The following is a 13,937-nucleotide window of genomic DNA, read 5'->3' on the forward strand; positions in this document are numbered from 1 at the left end:
GTTATTAGGATACGTACGTAGAACCTTTAAGCTGGCTATGATTAAACCGCTTGTTAAAAAAACGCAACTTGATCCTACAGAATTAGTCAATTACAGGCTGATCTCAAATCTACATTTTCTGTCAAAGATACTAGAAAAGGCAGTATCCTCACAACTACTTTCCTTTTTAGAAAGAAATGGTATCTGTGAGAATTTTCAATCAGGATTTAGACTATATCGTAGTACTGAGACAGCTCTCATTAGAGTCACAAATGATTTGCTCTTATCATCTGATCGTGGTTGTATCTCTCTATTAGTGCTACTCGATCTTAGTGCTGCATTTGACACTATCGACCACAACTTTCTTTTAAATAGACTCGAAAATGATGTTGGCATTAGTGGAATTGCACTAGCATGGTTTAAATCATATTTATCTAACCGTTATCAGTTTGTAGCAGTAAATTAAGAGATGTCTTATCTGTCAAAAGTTCAGTATGGTGTACCACAAGGCTCAGTACTAGGACCGTTGCTGTTCACTCTGTACATGCTACCCTTAGGAGATATCATTAGGAAGCATGTCATTAGTTTTCACTGTTATGCTGATCATACTCAGCTCTATATTTCTTCACGCCCTTACGAAACTTACCAATCCACAAAATTAACGGAATGCATAGCTGATATAAAAAACTGGATGACTAGTAATTTCCTACTACTTAATTCTGAAAAACAGAGATTCTAATTATTGGACAAAAAACTTCCTTGCATAATTACCTAGAATACTGTCTAACACTTGATGGCTGCTCTGCCAAGTCCTCGTCGTCAGTTAGGAACCTGGGTGTGCTCTTTGATACCAATCTTTCATTTGAAAGTCACGTGTCTAGTGTAAAACTGCATTTTATTCATCTTAAAAATATATCTAAATTACGTCATATCCTCTCAATGAAAAATGCAGAACAATTGATTCATGCGTTCATGACATCAAGGCTAGATTATTGTAATGCTCTACTGGGTGGTTTCCCTTCACGTTTAATACATAAAATGCAGCTGCTAGAGTTCTTACCAGAACCAGGAAGTATGACCATATGTAATGCCTAACCAGCAGAAGGAGTACTGACTGTGATCCACGCCCTCTGCTTCTTCTACACTCATTTCCTGTTTGCCTTCCTTTTTAACCAGAGACCATGCTTGCACACATTTGCGAAGTATTGTCAGTTAACCTGCCTTACCAAGCGTTTTGACCATTTTCCATTGCCTGTCTGCCTGTGTATGATCTTGCCTGATTCTCTGTTTATCGATCCCTGGATTATCCCTTTGTTTTGGTTGCCTGTTTGAACTGATGTTTCTGCTTGGACCCCTTGCCTGGCTACTGACTTATGCCTTTTGGATTTCCCCACTGGATGCTAACCTATCTGACTGCTACCTTGCTTCTGACACGCGGCCTGCCTTCTCGTATTTGTTTATGGTGACTATCTTTAATAAACTTCCGCACATGGATTCTCACTCTGCCTCTGCATCCTCATTACACCATATTAGCCCAGTTCTGTCAACACTGCATTGGTTCCCTATTAAACATCGTATAAATTTGAAAATATTGCTGATGACTTATAAAACACTAAATGGTTTAGCTCCCCAGTACTTGAGCGAGCTCTTAACGCATTATAGTCCTTCACGTCTATTGCCATCTAAAATTCTGGCCAGTTGATAATGCCTATAATATCAAAATCGACTGCTGGCGGGAGATCCTTTTCCTATTTAGCACCAAAACTTTGGAACAATCTTCCTAACATTGTTCGGGAAGCAGACACAGTCTGTCAATTCAAATCTACACTAAAAACACATCTCTTTGGCTTAGCATACACACAACACATTATAGACTTCTATAATTCAATGTTAGGCTGCATAGTTTAGATCGGCCGGAACCGGGAACACATCCCATAAATCCTGATGTACTTGGTACATCATAAGAAGGATGGCGTCTACACTAATATTAGTCTCTCTGTTTATCCCAAGGTTTACCGCAGTCCGCCGGATCCAGGCCGTATCCGGATCTGATGAAGGGCCTGCACCTGGACACGATGACAACGCAGTCCTGAAGTGTCAACTAGTCTCTTCCCTGTGAAGGCTTCCTCTGTACTGATTAAACGTTGTCGGGATTATTCCGATTCACGTGGCTACGCGGAAGTACGCTTAAAATTCTAAGAGCCACCAGGCACTGTTTTATACAAATGAGCGGCTGGATCGCATTAAAGGTTTTCTATTAGAACGGTGTCGTGTTAGCGGCCCCTAAGTTAAAACACGGATGATTTTTCTTTTGACAATGTTTAACATCCAAGAGCTGAAGAAGCAGTTCTTTATGCAAAAAAGCAAATTAATTAAAAAACAACAATACAAATAGTTTAAGTTGAAATAAACAAAACACCCCAGATCATCCCATAAGTTATAGTAAACATTTACAATATGTAAATAGATTCTGTCAGTTTTGTTAGAATACCTGTACCACATTATTGTAATGCAAACACATTTGAGGGTTAACGTTACCTGTCCTTGTAAAGGCTATGGATAAAATTCAAGCATAATCTTTATGCAACAATCACACGTCCACAATTTACTACAAAAGTGTGCACTGTGTATAAGAAAAGAGACATTTAGCATGTGAGCACTGTGTAAATGTCTGATAAATTGCATTAATGTTCTCCTACATAGTATTATATTTATATTTTAATAAGACATTGTAGTTCTACAGTGTCTCCTTGCCTGGTCTGCTTTTATTTTGAAAAGCGCCGTTTTTTTTTCTTCTTCTTCTGTTTTTTGTGACGCAAAACTTCCTACTACTTTCTCTTCACAATGTGGTGCTCACGCGTCGTTGGAAGAACGCTAAAAAACTGACCTACGAACTGTGAGAGTGTCAAGCTAGAGAGCACGATAGCTGATGGCGGAAACTATTTGATTAGCGTCCTTGGAGAGCGGAATGAGGTATGAAAGAAAAATGTGTCTAGTTTATTATTATCAGAAGGGATTTTAGGGAAAAGAAAATCTCTTTGCTTCATTTGTTTATGGGTTAATTGCACGTCATCAATATACAAGCAATATTATCTCTGTGAACAATTATATTGTATTTCATTCAAAAGCATGTGATATTTATTTGTCATAAAAGCTTAAAAAACATTTCATATTCATATTGGTTGTTAGTTAAAATTATTTGTATTGTGTGTAAACATGATTAATATGTGAACACAATTTCTGTGCAATTATTTGTGAAACTACATGGAAGCATTTTGTATTTCTTCTGTTTTATTCTGTAGTTTTCACGGTGTTCATGGTGCATGGTGCACGTTGAGAGGAATAATAAATCAACACCCGTTTGAAACTCTCTGCGTCTTGATCAATAAATCCAAGGGGCCGCTACACACAATGCATTTGTAGCTACTAGAAGATAGGTGGTAATTTTGAATTCATTTGTAAAGGAAAAACAAAAATGGATCATTTTTAAATCCATAAAATAACTAATTTTACATTCTGGCATATATGTGCTGTTGACTTCCGACTTGTTCACATTCTTGCACATTGTAGGCTCACTATTGGCCGACGCTGGTCATGTGTGTGATACGTGTGCCGTACAACACAGAAGCACTACGCTATTACACTAGTGAACTCACTCGAGGCCCACATAGAAGGAAATGAATAGTTGAAATAAAGTAGTTATTTTTGGGGGGGTTTTTTTGTTTTTTTAACTGTGATTTTCTGCTGTTATAAACACTTTAACTGGTAAGATCCTCAGAGGAGAAGTTGTGCAGCGATTATATACAAATAGAAAGACAGTGTCATTGAAGGTGGTTGTGAATTTGAGTAAATGTGTGTTAGTTACAGGATCAGAGAATGACACTGTTTCTCTGTCATAGTCCAGCTGAACTCTCACACGCTGAAGCTTCTGTTTAACAGTGAAGACAGTGAAGGGTTGCTCTGGGGATTCTGAGCTGTATTTGCTGTTTATGTACTCCATATACCAGACATTAGACTCAAAGAAATCCAATCCCTTCCTTTGGTTTGATGCTGTGGTTATTCCAAGAATCCAGTATGTATTGTCTCCAACCTCCACATCCCAGCAGTGTGTTCCTGAGTTAAAGCCCTCAGATCCCAGGACACATGCATAACTGTCAAACCTCTCTGGATTATCAGGAAGTGTTTTATATACATCACTGAACGACACACTGGTCAGATCAGCAGAGAGTGTGAGACGAGGATGTGCTGTGTTTGGATCCAGAGTCAATGGAGCTGCAAAGACAATAACATCAGATTACAGGATGAAATATGATTGTATTAGAAATGTAAATGTAAAACACATATAAAGACTTTGTTGAAAGGGTTAATAAATCATTACAATGGATTCTCAGTTACTGTCAGAATGGATTGAGGCTTCAGGTTTAATATCAGTATTCAATAAACACTATTGTATCCTAATACATAAACATTGACCATGAGGAATAGACTTTCATTATGAGTTCACTGTATGATCTGATGGTTTTCTGATATACAGTTCAGATTCACTTAGAAATTCAAGTAACTATTAAATATATTTCTATCAAATGTTGATGTTGTGTGTGTTTATATCTGAACTATCTTTTGCACTGTGTCAGATCAGCGAGACTCACTGTGTTGGACAGTTTCCAGCATCTTCTTCCAGACTCTGAACGGCAGGTTACCCAGATAACGCGACACATGAATCAAAGCTCCAGAACTCATCCGTGGATCCGGCTGTGAGAACTGGACTCTGAGGAACATTCAGGAGTCAGAACTGCAGTGAATTTGAGTTTAGATCCACTGAGAGAAGAGATACGAGCAGCTCACTTACCTTTCCATCGTGACTTTATAGTTCTGGAAAATATAGAGTTTGAAAACATTTTAATATCTTATCAAACACTCTCAATGTCAATGAGTCTCTCTATACAAGTTGTTTTATGCACAAAGAATGAAGCCAGATTGATCTGTCACCTTTAGAAACGAGACGTCATTGTCTTTCATCATCTCCTCCATGTCTCTGATTGTGTGTGAAAGAGCTGAGATGTGTGTGTTCATCTCCTCCAGCTTCTCCTTCATCCTCTGCTTCTTCTGCTCCTCTTCCTCCCTCAGTGCAGTGATTGTAGCTTCTTCTTCGTCTCTGAGAAACTGATGAAGCTTATCAAACTCTTCTTTAATCTGACGCTCTGTGTGCTCAGTTTGAGACTGAAATCAAATCACATTCACTTCAGTCAGCTCTGTATGAACACACAATCCACTAATGTCAATAATAAACTCTGTGTGTGAATGTTGAGTATTTAACTCTTTATACATCCTCACCGTGATGTGTTCAATTGTTTCATCACACTTTTTCTTCATTTCTTTTCCATGTTCGAGGTTGTTTAGTAAGGATGTCAGTGCTGTATTAAATTCCTCCTACAGGTTAAGATGAAAATCTGTGAAACTTATGCAGCTTTAAGAGGTTTAAATATTTTATGTTTGGATGTTTTTATTGTTATATTATTTATATGTTGAATGGGTCATTCTCAGGAAGCATTTATGTCTTAAAATTGGAGGACATAATTTATATTTTTTAATGATTTAATTTGGAAAGGATGAACATCAAGAATATGATGTTTTCGGCAAACAAATGTGTTTTTTGCAAATGTCAATTCTTGATTATTATATCCATGCAGTTATATATTTGAGGTTGTTTAAATACAAATACAGAAAGAGAAAGAATGTTAGTATCAATCACTTTTTGGTGTGTCTTTGTCACGGGTGGTTGAAGCAGACGAGGAAGTAGGATCCATTTGCAGCATTTCTTTATTTACACAAACTCAAACTATACAAACATAAACTCAGACTCAGGAAACAGGACTAGGGAACAGAACAACCAGCATACAACATTAAGGACTCCAAGACTGAAATAGACACACAGGCTTAAAGGGGCATTCGGCAACTATTTCAACTTAATAAAACCGTTTAGAAATCATTTGGATGGTTTAATAACCTCTTCTGGCGAGAATGGTGACTTTCCCCGCTCCCCCCAACGTTCCTAGGCGGAAAACCAACCTTAAATCTTGGGGATTAACGTCCCGGTAAGTTGGAAATAGGAAGTCTCGTGAGAAGCAAGAACGAGCGAGAAACACAAACTGCTTTTCGGCAATTCGACATAAACACACACGCCACCCTCAATGTGTATGATGTTTTACCCACCTCGGTAAACATATCTCCACACGATAAAGTTGGCCGGCTCCGATAATAACAAATGAACATGAGCAGCGGTAGAAACATTGTTGTGAAATATACGCCTCACAGCTGTAGGGGGAGCTCGTTGACAAAACATGGGACAACAAAAGTGAAAATCAGTGAAGAAATAGCTAGAGTTGGCGAATGCCCCTTTAAATACAAGGGCAAACAAGATAACAAGAGGGTGTGGCTAATAGGAAGCACCAGGGAAGACTAATAAACATAACGGGGAGCTGCTAAACATGAAACGTCCTGGTTGCGTATGCAACCCACGTAGGACGTAGTCGAAGTCGACTGAATGGGGATCGTGTCAGAGAGCCAATGTTCTTTGAGTACTATTAAACGAGACAATGGAATTGGCGTGCGTGATTCGCATCACACACACTTGGCGTGGGTATAAATACGGAAGTGGATGCACGCACTAGTTGCTTTTTTGCTGAGGAGCCGAGCGTAACCCGGAGTCAGCTGTGGTCCAGTGGTAGTGGCAAGGGGACTACGTCCTCCGTTCCCTCCTTCAGGGAACGGTGGTTTGCATATTCAACCAGGACATTCCTTTTCAGTCGATAATGTCGGACGTAGTCGATGTCGACTGAATGGGGAAAGACATTGAAACGCCACTAAAGCTGCCACCTTCCAGTGCCTAGACAAAAGCCTCCTGATGCCCCCGCAATTTTAAGGCGGGGAAGGACAGGGCTTAGGCCAGGGAAGTCACTGCTCTTCCTACAGGACCACTGGGAAAGCGTTCCCGTACATTGGAAGGAAGGGACGCTGCGGAAGGGAGGTACCTACCCGAAGGGAGGTAATGTGGAGAATACACATATGAACTGGGCGGATGACCGGGCAGTATGACATATGGAATGTCACTGGGGTGGCTCCAGCCTAAGACGGGGTGAGACTCACCGGACAGTGACGGCAGAGAGACTCTGTCGAGGGAAGACACGGGCTCGCCGTAGGGAGCCGTATCGTGGAAGAATACACATATGGGATCACCGTAGGGACCGCAACATATGGACCCAGCCTAACACAGGTTCCACACTGCTTACGAGTGGTAGGCCTAACACAAGACGTTCCGCACGTCCGACGTCAGAGGGGTGTGGAGGAACTCAACAGGGTTCGGATTCAGGGAACTCAACTGGAGTAGAAAGGCGCACGTATCCAGTCCATAGGAGGGGAATGGCGCAGCAAGCCAACACTTGAACCGGGCTCACGGTGAAACTGGCTTTATGAGAAGGGAGCCCACGGGAAGCAGCGGTTCAAACTAGGTGTCGCCCAGCCCCCAGCTCTAAAATCTGTCAGCAAAGCACTCTGTCAACACCCAGGCGGAGCAAATACTCATTACAGAGGAGCTCAACACCTCAGTGGACATGAGCATAACGGAATTTTTCAACGAAATGAAGGCAGCCACCATCAGTGGGCCAACTTTGCTTCGAAACAGCTTTCCCTTTCTGCTGAATTCCTAACAGATAAGAGCTGGTCTGAGGTCTAAGGCTTGCATTCTGTACACGTCTAAACGCTATGAAGCGGACGGACAGAGAAAGCCAGGGCTGGGTCTGCCTCCTCCGGGGCAGCCCTTGCAGGCTCACCACCTACTCCTATTACGGGAGAGGTTGGAACCTTGGGCACAATTCAGTCTGGGGTCTGAGCTCGTGACAGTTAGCCGGCCTAAACTCCAGGCACAAGTCGTTGACCGAAAGCGAGCAAGTCCCTACCCTCTAGTAGAGACCATGCGAGCAGGAGAACTGATTTAACAGAATTTTAAACTCACTGCCTGCAGTGGCTCAGGGGCGGTCTCTGCAGTGCAGTTGCACCAGAGATAATGACCAAGAGGATAAAGAAGGATGCAAGGATTTACATTACCTTGCCCCCTCAGGAACCTGACGATCAGGACGTGCTTCCCACGCTTCTGCATCATGATGAGCGTCAAAAATACAGAGGCAACATTATTTCGAGGGTGGAGGAAACAGCCTACTCCAACCCATCTTGCAGGAAAGAGAGCACTGAAATGATCGAAAGCTTTCAGGATTTCCTCACGGAGAGAAGACACACTCAACGACTAGGTTCCACTTCTAAAGGCGTAAGCACACCACCTCTTTCAGGGGGTGCTCGCAGAAGTGATGGTAACTATCACATGTTCCTGTGATAGCCACCTGAACCTCCGCGTTCAGACGTAAGACCGCCAGCATCTCCAGGGGTAGAACGTGGGTGCCATCGTGCCCCGTTCCTGAAAAAGTGTTCAGGGGAAGTCAGGAAGGCTGTCGATGGGAACCAGGTCTGGTTGGGCCAATAAGGGGCAACTATGAAGACCTGCTCCCTCCTGACTTGGCACCGTAGGTGCAAGCGACGGGCGCAAAAAGACAGGAGCACTGCTCAACACAACATGTGAAGATCACTGACTTTCAGGAGCATTTTCTGCTCAACACTTGAGTGTGATAAATTCACTGAACTTCAGGAGCATTTCTGCTCAACACTTGAGTGTGATAAATTCACTGAACTTCAGGAGCATTTCTGCTCAACACTTGAGTGTGATAAATTCACTGAACTTCAGGAGCATTTCTGCTCAACACTTGAGTGTGATAAATTCACTGAACTTCAGGAGCATTTCTGCTCAACACTTGAGTGTGATAAATTCACTGAACTACAGGAGCATTTCTGCTCAACGAACATTGGCTCTCTGACGCGATCCACATTCAGTCGACGTCGACTACGTCCGACGTTATCGACTGAAAGGGAACTAGACATCAGAAAAAAATTAATAACCCATGACATATCCATTTTTTTCATAACATGTTTGGTCCCAATGCTGTTACATTCAAGAAGATTTGAACATCAGAGCAGTTGAAGCTTAATGCAGAATTTCAGTAGTAAATCATAGAGATTTAGTCTGAGCAAAAATAAATACTGATCTATTGTGTAGCTACACAAATACTGTTTCAGCATATGAAATGAGAGACGAGTCTTACCTTGTAAGATGAACACACTTCACTGATGGGTCTGAATGTGTGATTGGTGTGTTTCTCTGAGTCTCTGCACACTAAACACACAGGCTGTTTGTCCTCCAGACAGAAGAGTTTGAGTTTCTCACTGTGTAAACTGCAGATCTCCTCAGATCCTGATGAACGTTTCTCATTTCCCTCCTTTATCAATGAATCACTCAAGTTTTTTAATACGAGAATAACTGGTGGATCATCTCTTGAGGATCTTCTCCTGCAGACAGGACACTCCTGAGATTCCTTAGTTTTCCAGAACTGTTGTAAACACTCTTTACAGAAACTGTGACTACAGGACAGAATAACAGGAACCTTGAAGATTTCACAGCAAACAGGACAAGAAAGCTCTTCCACAGATTTTGAATCCATTTCCTCGTCTTGTAAAAGATCCAATGATCTACAATTTACTTCCACTTTCTGAACTTTGGTTTAAAGAGTAAATAACAATTACAGTTAAAATCTCATCTGGGTTCATTTAGAAATAAACAAAAATGCTATAGGCCTAATATAAAGTGTCCTCCTCTGTTTTTCACAACTCTGACTCGTTTTAGCTTTCAGTAAAAATGAAAGGCAGAAAAAATGACGTCACTTCCTGGTAGGTTTTGTAAGAGGGTGGAGTTTCAGATGACAGACTGGTTATATAGTTTTATCTTTATTTTATTTGTGCTGTCAAGCATATTCTGGAAACAAAGAACTGAATCAAGTGAGAGTCTGTAGCATAAAAAAACATTATAAAATAATTTAATACTATAAAACAAAATAAGTTTACTAAAATATATATTTAGGCATATTTACAGATAGACCGTCAGTGTGTGTGTGTGTGTGTGTGTGTGTGTGTGTGTGGTGGGGGGGGGGGATTGAAAATATCAGTTGCTGAATTCAGAACATCATACTAGCATACTACTGTTCCTATTTCTGCCATTTTTTTATGTTTTGTTTTTATGTCTTATATTTATCCATATTATTAATCTGAGTAATTCTAAGTCTTCAACTGTAAACTCTTAAGTTTTGGCTTTCTAAATATAAGACATAAAAACAAAACATAAAAACAAAACATAAAATATAAAGAATATATTTTTTAAATGTAATATATATATATATATATATATATATATATATATATATATATATATATATATATATATATATATATATATATATGTGGTATAACAGCTTATAACCACAGTTAAAATGAAGCCACAAATGTGGTCATGCTTCATTTAAAATCTGAGGATTATATCTCTTAAACTATGCATTTTATAAATCATTTCATAAGACCATGTTATGTGTTTTTTTAGCGAAGGCTAATGAAAGCGCTAATAGATTATTTATGTCCCCTATAACTGCAAGACTGGAAGAACTGGAAGAGAGGCCAGCTCTCTGAGAAAACAAAGGAAATTAACATTTGAATTTTTCTCTTGTGCTATCATGCTGAGATCACCTGATTGTCATGTATTTTATAATGACAAGCTATTGCATCTTCTCTCTTTATTCCAGAGCATCTGATTTTTGTTTCTATTATTTTTTAACTGATTATGCAATTGGTCGTGATACGTTTAGAATTTAGAATTGGCATGATACATTTACTCCCCTGAACTGTAATGTCTGGCGCAGGGAACTGCCCATTCATGATTCTATTGTTCTGTCTTGACGAATGTTAGCAACTCTGCCAGTGTAAGACTTATTCATCATTATTCTTTTCTTTTATCATACTTTTTTTGTTTTTATTCAGCCATTATTAGTCTTTATTCTGACATTTCTTGGCTTGCCCATCAACACCACTTTCATCCCAGATTCGTCAATCCACCTATTACCTGAAATCTTTAAAAAAAAAAAAAAGAAAAAAGAAAAGGCATATTCTTGGGGCCTTATGTAAATTCTTGTAACAAAATAGATTGTGAAATAGATAGCTCCAGGCGCGACAGGTGAATTAGACCTATAATTAGCGTCAAACTACATAACACACATACAGTAGGCGGACAACCAGAATGCCTATTACCGCGTGCCTATGCCTATACCATATACCATAGCCTACACCGAATGCCTATGCCTATACCAAATGCACCGCGGCGAAAATAAACCAGTCGCATTTCAAAGTCGTTCGCGAAATGACCACCAGGTGGTGCAAAGGGACATTAAGCGAAAGCAAAACGTAATTATGTAAAAGTAGCCTACATTTTAAATAGAATATAGCAAACTTTTAGCGCAGAACATTTTATGAATCAAAAGTTAGGCCTATCTCGCAGTCAGTGAAAATAAATTGGGTGCAATCAATGACGCTAAATTGAGGAATGAGAAGATTGAAGAGCGCTTCTCTTGCGCGCGCGCACACTGATTGCTGAAGAACCGAACTTCTGGGCATTTCTCAGTGAAAAAGGTTGTGGTCGAGTGGTAGAACTTAGGTTTCAATCATTTGGATGACACTTTTTCAAATCCCGAATAAACATGGTGTTTATAAAAATACCATGCATTTCCATTTTACACTAAGGAACAAAGCTCATCCAACCGATTGACTGAATTTACGTCTTCAAAAGCAGTTCTGTTAAAAAAATAGAAAATAAAACTTCATGGGGTTCCATGCAGAAAGAATTTTTAAAAACATAAGCAAGGTGCGATTTGTCGGTGGGGGATTTGCCACAGTAGGCTAATCAATGCTATAACTAGCCTAAATAGACCATGTCAAATATATATATATATATGCAACACGCACGTTTAAACAACAAACAATAAAATCTGAACCAGTAACATGCAGCGCGTTTCAGTTACAATCCTGGTTCCAGTGGCCTTAATAGGCTACATTGATTCGCGGCTTTTTTAAAATGTCACAAAGCGTTTTGGTGGTTTTGAACGAAATATTGAAGTTTATAATTAAAGGTGCAATGTGTGAAAATTTTGAGTATCTATTAACAGAAATGCAATATGACATCCATAACTATGTGTTCAGTGGTGTATAAAGAACTTACTTAATAAACCGTAATGTTTTTATTACCTTAGAATGAGGCTTTTATATCTACATAGGCGCGGGAATCCCCTTCTATGAAGGTCGACATATTGTGACGTCATGTTTCTACCATAGCCGACAGCGAACAAACAGCGTTACAGAGCGCGTTTCGTCACTACCTTGAAAGAGAAGCCGCAGAAAGCTTGAAGCTAGCCATAAACACCGTGAGTAGTGACTTTTCCCTTGTCAGTGGTGTAAATATGTAGTTGGATTGTTTCATGTAACTTAATTCTTCTCCCTCGCTGTGTTATGGCTTTGCTATGTGGGGATAAATGAGTGAGCTGGTTACGTTCGTGAGACAGCTGATTAGTACTCTTGTCATTGACCTTAAAACAGTTACAGGAATCACCAACCCGTCGATCTTGGAAGCATTTTAAGTCGATCGAGTTTCCAAAATCAGAGAAAAAAAGCCTATTGTGTGTAGTAAGTGGTGTCTAGGGGATCCGAGGCGCGCGCACTGTTACAATCACGTTATTTTTGCCGCACGCACCTTTGGGCTCATGCGGACGCGTCCAGTATTAACAAGGCTTAATGCTTTAACCAGCTCAGCCACAGTAACAGCTCATATTAGCCATCTAAACTTTTACTACCCTGTTAGAAAAAATATATAGTTGCATAGTTTCATGTGGTTCTTCTCCCTCGCTGTATTATGGGTTTGCTATGTGGGGAGAAATGTGCTGGTTACGTTCATGAGACAATCAGCTGATTACTACTATTATATTATATATTAAGACCCTTGATCCTCACCTGACTATGGCTTTGTAAACTTTATCCATGATGTGGTTTATAATGGACTGTGGTACAGAAACTTTGTTTACTCTGGCTATTCTCTGCTGTCTCAGACGACGATGTTTGTCCCGTTTGAGACACGGTAGCTTCTTCGAAAGGGAGGGGTGAGTGGTGGGCTGAGCCCTTTGTGTAAACTTCGCAACCGAACCGCTAGATGTCGCTAAAAGTCACACACTGCACCTTTAAGTATTTTGACACACCACGCCGAGTGCGTATTCTAAAATCGGGTTTTATTCTGGCATTGAATTAGAGTTCGACAAACGCGGCGGCGCGTTCACTTGAATTTATTTTTCTCATAACAGCTAACTGTAAAAGGTCTACTTTTTTTCATGTAAAGTAGGCCTACACTCACAATAGGCTAACCACAAAACGTTTTCTCGCTCATATGAGCGAACACAGAACTTACGGTTCGAACATTGAGATGACACGGGTTCAAAGCCCGATCAAACATGAACTACTGTAGTCAAATTTTATATTTAGGCTATTAATGCAGAGAGATTTGTCTAGTTCTAAAACTCTGTTACATCATTTAGTTTTTTGCTTAAAATCAAATTACCATGCATTTCCATTTTACACAAAGGAACAAATAGTATCCAATAGAACGACTTTACATATGTATAATAATACCAATCGTAATTTCAAAAGCAGTTCTGTAAAAATAAAAAAATAAAAATTATAATTATAATAGCCTAAAAAAAAAATATATATATATATATATATATAGCCTTTGATTTTTAAGGTTTTAAGTAAAGTGCGATTTGCCAGGGGGGACGGGGATTTCCTTCTGGTCTAAACATCCCTGCTTCTGCTGAATTATTTTAATCCCCACACCCCTCCCTCCACAGTAATCAATGCTATAGGCTACTTCACCAATAGACCATAAACATAATAAAGATAGCCTATGCAACAGGCACGTTTAAACGACAAACAATAAA

The 13,937-nt window shown here is 39.8% G+C and overlaps 1 protein-coding gene across 1 annotated transcript; it reads right to left on the minus strand.

Annotated features, from left to right (window-relative positions):
• Positions 1-3,089: 3,089 nt before the first annotated feature.
• Positions 3,090-9,786, minus strand: LOC143744263 (E3 ubiquitin-protein ligase TRIM35-like). The gene is made up of 6 exons (XM_077235652.1): positions 9,186-9,786; positions 5,314-5,409; positions 4,969-5,199; positions 4,829-4,851; positions 4,629-4,747; positions 3,090-4,251 (listed from the first exon to the last, which is right to left on the minus strand). Exons 1-6 carry the CDS (start codon positions 9,579-9,581, stop codon positions 3,707-3,709), a joined length of 1,410 nt encoding a protein of 469 aa, XP_077091767.1. The 5' UTR covers positions 9,582-9,786; the 3' UTR covers positions 3,090-3,706.
• Between the last annotated feature and the right edge of the window lie 4,151 nt (positions 9,787-13,937).

Source organism: Siphateles boraxobius, unplaced genomic scaffold (genome assembly GCF_051911475.1).
Source record: "Siphateles boraxobius isolate OS27281-9 unplaced genomic scaffold, OSU_SipBor_1 2, whole genome shotgun sequence".
Classification (NCBI taxonomy): Eukaryota; Metazoa; Chordata; class Actinopteri; order Cypriniformes; family Leuciscidae; genus Siphateles; species Siphateles boraxobius.

Coding starts and splice junctions, on each gene's coding strand:
- LOC143744263 (XM_077235652.1), bottom strand. CDS start 9,581: ATGGATTCAAAATCTGTGGAAGAGCTTTCTTGTCCTGTTTGCTGTGAA. Junction 4,748..4,828: donor TATAAAGTCACGATGGAAAG/GTAAGTGAGCTG, acceptor AATGTTCCTCAG/AGTCCAGTTCTCACAGCCGG. Junction 4,252..4,628: donor GCTGGAAACTGTCCAACACA/GTGAGTCTCGCT, acceptor TTGTCTTTGCAG/CTCCATTGACTCTGGATCCA.